Here is a 10,593-nt window from a genome sequence, read left to right on the forward strand (position 1 = left end):
TGGCCTGATCACCCTTAACCACCTCTGCCTTGCCCTGCACCCGGGACCCAGGATTCCCTCCTCTGGCCGGTCGCAGGCACCTGGGACCCGGGCTTCCCTCCCTCTGGCCAGCTGCAGGCACCCAGGACCTGGGCCAGCTTCACCTGGGCCAGCTTCACCTGGGCCAGGGGACCATGGGCGGGTGGCTTCGCCTGGGCCACAGGCGCCCGGGACCGTGGGGCGGGCGGCTTGTCCCTCTCCCGGGCTGCAGCCTGGCTGGTCCCCATTCCTCTCTCCCCAGTGTTGAGTGTCTGAGCCCTTATAGCGGTGTGAGGGCATGATGACTATTTGCATATTAGCTCTTTATTATATAGGATTATGGGGGGTGGAGGGGACCGGAAAACAAAAATAAAAAATTTAAATCACTTATGATCCCATCACCCAGCAATAACCTGCTAATATTTTGGGACATGCATTTCCAGCCATTTTTATAAACACACACACACACACACACACACACACACACACTCTTTAACTAAAATAAGACCACACTGTTAAATAACCTGTATTTTAAAGAAATAATGTATTATATTGTTCCATGATATTAATTTTATACAAACTTCTTTTTTGTGTGTAATTTTCCCAAACTATTTTTTGCACAGACTGCATTCACTGAAATCCGTTTCTTAGTCTGTGTTCAGCTAGTGTTTTGACAGACATTTCCTTAAATGTCAGAAGCTACAACAAAAAATAAAAGCAAAACTCCAAGACCAACCAACCCACCAACCAACCAACAAAAGAATCCGCCTCCCGCCTTTGCAGAATTGCTTTGTCCTAGGCAGTGCTTCCATACTTAACCAGAATGGCTGAACCCAGGAATCAGCCTGACGTATAACCTTAACCTTAATAGCTATAGAATACTGAGTTTATAGCTGAGCCACTGTCATTCACCTTGTCCCATGTAGTTGGATGTTTAGGCTGTTTCCAATGGAGAAGCAAAACTGTGGTCTCTAGGGCAGTGGTTGCCAACCGGTGGTCTGCGGACCACTGGTGGTCCATGAGGTCCGAAAGGTTGGCGACCGCTGCTCTAGGGAATACTGGCAGGGCAGACATTCTAAGTGGTTCATTTTGAAGCAGAGCCCTTAGCTTTAGACGGTGGAGGGGACAGAACGGAAAGCTAGAGTCTGACATTATCTCTAGAGAGGCACCTCCAACACTCTTAGCAACTCTGCAGTTGTAGGTCTCGTTGGGCTGGGCTGACATTATCCTCCCTGACAGTCTGTGGACACCTGTATGGCACCCCAACATCAGCACCAAACGATGCTGCCAACATCTCAGTCAGCCAAGGGCACTGAGACAAGAAAGCTCAGGAGGAGGAGAGCAGGCAGCCTACACAAAAATCCCAGTGCTGCAGCGGCAAACAAGCCCGGATTCCCCGGGTGCACAGACACCTACCCTATTTCCTCATGAATGAGCCTGAGTCCTGAGCACACACAGAGCCCTGTGTCTGGCCAAGCAGACAAAGGAGGGTGGTGTCCGCCCAAACTTTCCACCCTCCTGCAGGGGACGTGCATCCAGACTGCAAACCTCTGCAAAGCCGGCAAGGGGAAATGGCCACATACTGTGGGGGTGGGCAGGAAGCAGCAGCAGCAGCAGCAGCAGCAGCAGCGGGCACAAAAGGAACAAACCCCACATGGCCCACCCCCAGGCCTGACCAGGGAGTGTGGGGTAGAGATTAAACCACTGCCCTCCCTGCCGCTAGGGTGGCTCCAGAACAGAAGTCTTTTCAATGGGATGAATGCACCCTGGGGAATTTAAAGATCAACTCATCAACAATCACACCTGTCAAAGCCACCAAGCCCAGGACGGCCCCTCCCAGACACAATGGTCAGTGCCCAGCCCCGTCTCCATACGCTGTCCCTGGCCCACTCACTCCCAACGTTCACCAGAAGCCGTTTTCGAATCCAGAGATCTGAGCAGATGGGATGGCTCTGCTGCCCTCTGCTGTTGAAATGCTGCCAACTCCTCAGCTGTGGGGCCAAATTCTCCTCGGAGGACCACTGAGGCGGCAGTGAAGGTGGTCTCGCCAGTGTTCTCCTTGTTTGGCAGTATGGACACATCAGTGTGGTAAATCAGGTTCCTTCCAAAAGGGAAGGGTGGACACAGGCAGCTCACCAGCAGGTCACAGGTACCTCCCAGCAGCAGGCAAAAGCCTTCAAAATGCACTTGACTCCTTATGGCTAAGAGTCAACCAGACCAGCTTGGTTTATGAGAGCACAGGGAGAACAGAGACTCAGAGCTGGCATCGGGAGCTCTGAGTAACCCTGAGATGTGCAAAGATCTTAATAAAGTCATTGCCAAGCTTAAGCCCTGTCCTGGATGAGGTTAAGGTGAGGTCGAATGCCTGAGCTGTAGAGGATGTCAGACTCAAGAGACTCAGGGATGACAGAGGCCCTGACCCACACTGTGAACCCTGCCCCCACAAGCTTCCTGGGTGACAGAAATCTAGCCTGAAGCACACCTTACAGGCTCCAGGCCTGCCTTGTTTCCTGGGGAGTCCCTGAAGGGACTGGGGTGGTGTGATCAGGGCCCAGCTAGCTTCCCAAGGAGGAAGCCTGTTCCCGCTCCCAGGGGGTTGCTCTGGGAACTGCGGGTCTGTAAGCCCCGTGAGAATCAGTCAGGGCTGGGCCAGGGTCTGAGAAAGTCACCAGCCGAGAGCCTGCTATGATTTACATGTGAGGAAAACAGAGGCGATGTAGCAACCCTGCCAAGCACAGTGACCAGAGGGGTCACACAGGAGGTCTACTCACAAATTCCTCGCTGGGCATGTCACAGTGCACAGGCACACTCTGGGCCTATCGATGCCTTAATAAAAGGTTAATTTGTGCCTTCAGTGAGCCCCGTCCATTGTTTTGTGCATCTGGGATAACATGCCCTTAAGAATGTCAATAACTGTCTTTTCAGACCCCTTGGAGGAGGCATAACCATCTGCACCAGGAAATGCCTTATTGTTATCTTGTTGCCTCAGACCATCTCTATTTACTGTAAATGTGAAATGATAAACATCCTGTACCTACCACTGTAAAAGAAGTATGTATCTATTTTACTTTTTATCCAATCCTACAGATTTCCCTGCTTTGCCTTCTGCTGCCTCCCTAATTTACCAGCAATGGATTGTATGTAACCTTCCTTACATTTTATACTCACCTACACCAGGAAACGCCTTATTGTTATCTTGTTGCCTCGGACCATCTCTATTTACTGTAAATGTGAAATGATAAACATCCTGTACCTACCACTGTAAAAGAAGTATGTATCTATTTTACTTTTTATCCAATCCTACAGATTTCCCTGCTTTGCCTTCTGCTGCCTCCCTAATTTACCAGCAATGGATTGTATGTAACCTTCCTTACATTTTCTCCTTTATTTCTAAATGTATAAAAAGAACTGCAAAACTGCCATTTTTGAAGCATTTGCTCAATCCTTTGAGATTTTGCTTCTGGCTGGCCTTCAGTTTTTTTTTTTTTTCCTGAAATAAATGCTTATAAAATTTTCTATAGGCTTGGACATAAGCATACACTAACTTAACGATGAACTCACTCAACACATATTCATTGAGCACCTGCTACATGCCAGGTGCTGGCGATATGGCGGTGAGCAGGACATGGGTCACTGGCCTCATGGAGTTGTAGCCAATGAACACAACATCACTTGTAACAAGGAGCATATGTCCCCAAAAAAAGCTTTGCTGCCAAAAGTTTCACTGCCAACCATAGTCACAGTGGCAGATACCATAATCCATAACGTATACTCTATATGGACAGAGATATTTGCCATTTGTTCATTTTTGTTTGTTGATTTATTCTGGGGCCTAGAAAAGTGCCTGGTCATAGTAGGCTTAATATTCCTTGAGTGAATGGATGAGTGAACACAGGTGAATGGGGCACCTGTCAGGTGGGACTCCTTGATCCCAGTCCTAGGGCACTCAGGTGTCCATTGAAGGTGCTAAGGCACCTGTATGGGGCCTGACCCCCAGGGTCCTCAGAGAAAGTTTGGGCCCTTCCTAAACTGTCCATCTAACTGGGCTGTGCCTGCTCCAGAGACCTGAGGTGAGGGGGCATATGGCTTCCTTGCTTCTTCCCCAGGAACTGCCCTTCTGCCCCAGCTCTGACCCGGCAGGCTCAGGCTAAAGTAGTCCTAGTTTGCTCCCTATGTTAAGGGAGGTCACTGGGGGATGGGTGGGAGGCCTGGGTAGGGGGGCTTGCAGCAGCCCCCGGTGTCTTGGTGGTGCCTCAGGTCTGGGGAGCAGCATCTTCTTGTGAGTGGGGCGTTGTGGTAGCCTCACTAGGCTAATGAGCCGCAGAAGCCCCATTGGGCTATAGTGTGCAGTTTTCAGAGCAGTCAAAAGCCAATTTCCCTTCAAAAATTTCTGAAGGATGCCAAGAATCAGTTGTCCTTCAGCTGGTCATGGGGTGCAGCGCATAAACCAAGGGTGTGCAAGTGGAATCTGCTCAGGAAGTTGCTCCAAGAGGCCCCTAAAATTAGCCATCTTGTGACCAGAAAAAAAAGCAATTCGTCTTCTGAGTACAGAAATAATTATTTCATTTATGGAAGAACGCAGATATTTCTGTATTGATTCTGAAGTCAGCTAAGTCCCATTTGACCAGATCTTGTATTGCAGATACTCTCCCCTGAGCCCTGCCATGGCAACAGTGAGTGTAACCTACCCCTCTTCCTGTGTGCACTGTATACTGCACTCCCACTCCGTGTTTTTCTCTGTGCCTTGGGGCACAGCCAGCAGGAAGGTATCCTCTATCTGGCCTATGCAGTATTCTTTGAAAGTTTGAGCCGAAATTGGAAAGCCAGGGGACTTTATAGATTTCCAGCTTCCAGTGAGCCATCCAGGCCGTGTTCCCTCAGGGCAGCGACCACCAGGCGGGACAGGGCCTTCCTGCTGGCATGGGGTTCGAATCTCCTATCTTCCCCACTGTGGGCCCTCACAAGTCCTCATCTCACTTGTAGATTTGATTTCTTCCTTGTAGAGACACACTTCTAGGAACCTACACCTCCATCAAATGTGAAAAAATAAGAGGTAGTCAGAGAGGGTGACATGGTTTCCTTTTGCCTGGCCTGCCTCGCCTGCTCACGTTACTGGCTAGCGGCTGCAGCCGTCTCAACTTGTACTGCTCTTCCCCCAGGGCAGCGACCACGGGGCGGGACAGGGCCTTCCTGCTGGCGTGGGGTTCGAATTTCCCATCTTCCCCACTGTGGGCCCCCACAAGTCCTCATCTCACTTGTAGATTTGATTTCTTCCTTGTAGAGACACACTTCTAGGAACCTACACCTCCATCAAATGTGAAAAAATAAAAGGTAGCCAGAGAGGGTGACATGGTTTCCTTTTGCCTGGCCTGCCTCGCCTGCTCACGTTACTGGCTAGCGGCTGCAGCCGTCTCAACTTGTACTGCTCGCCTTCCAAAGGACTGTGGCCTCCAGGGTGGCCAGGTCCCTCATTGGACTGGAAGATGGGCAGCCTGGCTCAATGAGGACCATCTTCCTGTCCAGTGCAAGGGCCTGTCTGCCTGGCTCGGAAGGATGTGGTCGGCATTGATATGTTCACCTAACACCACTGTGCGCGGTGGGCACACTGGTTGGGCCAAGATGGCTGAATGCAGCACCCAGTCGGGCTCATCTGGGGCTGCCCACATACAACTCAGGGGGACCCTGAAATCCGGCCAAAGGCTGCCCAACACGGACATTTAACAAAATCCTCAGTGAGCATGTCTCGCTGTGTCCAGAGATGTCCAGCATGTCCACAGAGCCCCATGCCTCTGATGCCTCCTGAGCCTGCAGCAATGACGCTGCCTGAACACGTAATCCCACAGCGCAGGGCAGTGCCGGACAGCGCTGGCTGGAGGGGCAGCCTGGGTGACCTCCAAGGTCACTCCCAGCTCTGATTCCCTTACAGTTCTGGGATTCCAAAAAACAGGTGTCATCTCAATGTCAAAACAACATTGAACAGAGCCTGAGAGGGTGGCTCAGATAATTTTTTCATGTGAACTTAACTTCCTGGACCGTGTCCCCTTTTGTTTAAATGTTTCAGGAGGCAGGCAACTCCTGCCTTATTCACAGCAGCCTGTTATCATGGATCACCACAAGGAAGGTGAATTCATTGCATTCTCCTCCATCCTAAACCATGAACCATATGTATCCTGTGACCAGCCAGACAAGATGGCAGTGCCTCTTCCCGCCTCGCCCCTCCCATGACGCTGTAACAGGCGCCCAGTACCTGCATTGCCTTGACCTCCGGGAAGTCCCCTGCAGAAATCTGGTATTCTCGCTGCAGCTGAATGTAGATTTCTGGCAACCTGTCGATAAGCTCTCTTTTCTTGTTTTCCTTTCCAAAAACACTCGGCATCTCCTTTTTCAGGTGGCTGATGATGTAGGCGTGTACCTGAAAGGGTACATGTCAGTGAGGACGTGCCATTCAGAAGTGCACCAGGACAAACAAGATGGCATCTTATATGCATCACAACACACAGCAGGCACCCATGCAGAGCCATGGTCCTCGGGACCAGAGGATGGCAAAGACGGGGAGATTACAGCCTGGTTCTGGATGTGTAGAATGTGAGGTATATGAGGTATATAGGGGAGCTGTCTCAGGGTGAGTGGAAGGGAGAGCTGACCTGGATGATGGGTTTTAGAGCGGGACTTGAGGTGGTAGCAGAGCCACGGGAGTGGATGAGACCACTTGGGGAAAGTGAGCAGAGAAAACCCCACTCTTAAGGGTCAGGAGAGGAAAGAGGTGAAAAAAGATCTTGGGATGTGGAATGTGGCAGATAAGGACTGTGGGAGGACAGATTCAGGGAAGAGGTGACATCTGAGTTGGGCCTTGATAAACAGGTAGGATGTGTGGGCGAGGGGAGGGACGTGGCAGTCTGGGGGAGGGAAGAGCATGGATGGAGGCGTGGAGGCAACATGCTGGGCCATACTTGGGGCAGTGCCGAGTATGAGTATGAAGATGCAGTGCAGGCTTAGAGGTGGGGAAGGTGGGCTGCATTTAGACTCTGCCTGGGGAACTCGGAGCTGATGGAGGATTTAGAAGGACTGCTGTCCTAGTACTGTGCTAATGATGGCTCTGGGAGAGCAGGGAGACAGGAATAATGCAGAGAGCTCCCTGCTTTCCAGGGCTGATGATGCCTGGCTGCGTATGGGTGGGGGTGAGGTGGGCTTGCACAGATTTCTCTTGGAACCCTGTCCTAAAAAGCATCCCTGAGGAAGGGCAACTGACATGGGGAAATTCTATAGCCATAGTTCAGTTGTGCCTCTGATTGGCTGTTCCATGGGGAGTGAGCGGGATGGCTGGGGCCTGGGTGAGAAAGATCTTAGTTCTGGTGATTAACTAGAAGACCTAAAGAGAGTTTCAGATACTAAGGCTTCCAGTCAAGATGGAGGCGTAGGTAAATGTAGCACTCTCATCCTCCCACAGCTATATCAAAATTACAACTAAACAAAAGAACATCCATCATTCAGAACTGCCTAAAATCTGGCTGAATGGAAGTCCTACAACTAGAGAATTAAAGAAGAAGCTGCCCTGGCCAATTTGGCTCAGTGGATAAAGTGTCGGCCTGTGGACTGAAAGGTCCCAGGTTCGATACCGGTCAAGGGCATGTACCTTGGTTGCAGGCACATCCCCAGTAGGAGGTGTGCAGGAGGCAGCTGGTCGATGTTTCTAACTCTCTATCCCTCTCCCTTCCTCTCTGTAAAAAAATCAATAAAATATATTTTAAAAAAAGAAGAAGCAGCCATATTGAGACTGATAGGAAGGGTGGAGATGTGGAATGGGCTGATCCAAGACCCATAAGTGGCCTGTTTTTAATCCGGAGAAATATCTTGGCTGTGGAGGTCTACATGAGGAACAAGGGGTCCCAGGTCCACATCAAACACCTCAGCTCAGAGTTCCAGTGCAGGGAAGAGAAATCCCCATAACTTGAGGCTGTAAAAACTAGTGGGGATTATGACTGAGTGATATGGAGTATGTGGGAGTCCCAGGCAGTTCCCCTTAAAGGGCCCATGCACAGACTTATTTGGACTAATTCCCTTTGAGCTCCAGTGCAGCTTGAAAGGATCCAGGAGCATACAGGGAGGAACTAAATTGTGTGGCATCAGAGCAAGAACTCAGAGGCAGATTTTCCCAGATAAAAGTGTTTGGACTTCCCTCAAGCCAGAAAGCCGACTGGCAGGTGCCATATCTGAATTTCCATTAACCTGGCTCACACTGTTTGCCTGGCCCTGGAGACTCCCTGACATCCTACTCTACCCAATTTGAAGCCCCACCCAAGTTGTTGGCAGTGGTCTTTCCATATAAATAACCTGTCCTAGCTCAGGCTTCAGACTTTTCTAAAATCTCTGAAACAAGCAGCAGCTGGCCTCAGTGTGCCCCATACCTCTCAATAAGAGGCCCCAGGCCTGTAACTAGCAGAAGCCTGCCTTGGTTCACAACTTGGCCTCTCCTGGACATCTCCAAGCCCAATACAAGTAGCAACCATCTGCAGGTCTCTCTATAGCTTGTGGCCCTAGGCAAGATACAGGCAGTGGCTGACTTTGCACCTCCTGTGAGGCCCCAGAACCAGTGCATCCTGTGGTCAGCTTCAGACAACGCCAGATTACAACCCTACCACATCCATAAGTGACACATGGAGACTCCCTGACATCCTACTCTACCCAATTTGAAGCCCCACCCAAGTTGTTGGCAGTGGTCTTTCCATATAAATAACCTGTCCTAGCTCAGGCTTCAGACTTTTCTAAAATCTCTGAAACAAGCAGCAGCTGGCCTCAGTGTGCCCCATACCTCTCAATAAGAGGCCCCAGGCCTGTAACTAGCAGAAGCCTGCCTTGGTTCACAACTTGGCCTCTCCTGGACATCTCCAAGCCCAATATAAGTAGCAGCCATCTGCAGGTCTCTCTATAGCTTGTGGCACCAGGCAAGATACAGGCAGTGGCTGACTTTGCACCTCCCGTGAGGCCCCAGAGCCAGTGCATCCTGTGGTTAGCTTCAGACAATGCCAGATTACAACCCTACCACATCCATAAGTGACACATTCAAGGGGAAGACTCTAAGAGCACCAAAGCCCCACTGAAGCAAGTCCTGCTCCATGGGGGTGTCTCCTGCACAGTAGCTCTTCTGCTATAGTTGCAGCTGGTCTGCACAGCCGATTGGCCTGGGGGGTCAATCCTGCTCAGTATGCCAACAATAAGCAAGGCTCAACTACAACAGGACAGGCACACAGACCACAGAGGGCTGCACTTAGAATGCCCAGCTCCAGTTACTGGGGAGAATAAGCCACTGGGACCTACAGGACACCTATTACACAAGGCCACTCTACCAATTCCAGGAGACATAGCAGCTCTAACCAATGCACAGAAACAAACACAGGGAAGCAGCCAAAATGGGGAGACAAAGAAACAGGTTGCAAATGAAAGAAGAGAAGAAATCTCCAGAAAAAAAAACTAAATAAAATGGAAGCAAGCAAACTACCAGATACAGAACAATGGTTATAAGGATGCTCAAGGAACTTAATGAGATCTTCAAGGTACTTAGTGATAACTTCAAGGAACTTATAGAGAACATCAACGGCATGAAAAAGGACCAGTCAGAAATGAAGGATACATGAACTGAAATGAAGAATAATTTACAGGGAAGCAACAATAGAGTAGAGAATGCCAAGAATCAAATCAGTGATTTGGACTATGAGGAAGCAAAAAACACCCAATCAGCACAGCAAAAAGAAAAAAGAATCCAAGAATATGAAGGAGCCTCTGGGACAATTTCAAGCGTACCAACATTTGTATCACAGGGGTACCAGAAGGAGAAGAGAGGGAGCAAGAAATTGAAAACCTATTTGAAAAAGTAATGACAGAAAGCTTCCCTTACCTGGTGAAAGAAATAGACTTACAAGTCCAGGAAGTGCAGATTCCCAAACAAGAGGAACCCAAAAGGCCCACACCAAGATACATCATAATTAAAATGCCAAAGGTAAAAAACTAAGAGAGAATCTTAAAAGCATCAAGAGAAAAGCAGTTAGTTACCTACAAGTTGCCCATACAACTGTCAGCTGATTTTTCAACAGAAACTTTGCAGGCCAGAAGGAAGTGTCAAGAAATATTCAAAGTGATGAAAAGTAAGGACCTAAAACCAAGATTACTCTACCCAGCAAAGCTATCATTTAGAATTGAAGGTCATATAAAGAGTTTCACAGACAAGAAAAAGCTAAAGGAGTTCATCACCACCAAACCAGTATTACATGAAATGTTAAAGTGTCTTCTTTAAAAAAAGAAAAAAAAAAAGAACAATAAAATGGCAATAAATACATATCTATCAACAATTGAATCTAAAAATCAAAATAAACAAAGAATCTAATGAACAAAATCACCTGATCAATAAAATAGAAACAGAGGTATAGAAACATGGAACAGACTGGAGAATTTCAGAGGGAAGGGGAGAGGGGAGGGCAAGAAGAGATTAATCAAAGAACTTATATGCATATATGCATAACCCACAGACACAGACAATAGGGTGGTGAAGGTCTGGGGTGGGGCATATCTGGGTGAAGGGGG

At 49.0% G+C, this 10,593-nt stretch overlaps 1 protein-coding gene across 1 annotated transcript in view; it reads right to left on the reverse strand.

The window, feature by feature from the left end:
• The window catches only part of EHD4 (EH-domain containing 4), a gene marked incomplete at its 5' end in the record, with an annotated part of 68,710 nt that overhangs the window by 2,797 nt on the left and 55,320 nt on the right, over window positions 1–10,593 (reverse strand). The window contains one exon of the mRNA XM_005860288.2: window positions 6,266–6,430. Coding sequence (XP_005860350.2) covers window positions 6,266–6,430 — 165 coding nt within the window. The remainder of the gene's footprint in view (window positions 1–6,265; window positions 6,431–10,593) is intronic.

Source organism: Myotis brandtii, unplaced genomic scaffold (assembly GCF_000412655.1).
Source record: "Myotis brandtii unplaced genomic scaffold, ASM41265v1 scaffold133, whole genome shotgun sequence".
NCBI classification, from domain to species: Eukaryota; Metazoa; Chordata; class Mammalia; order Chiroptera; family Vespertilionidae; genus Myotis; species Myotis brandtii.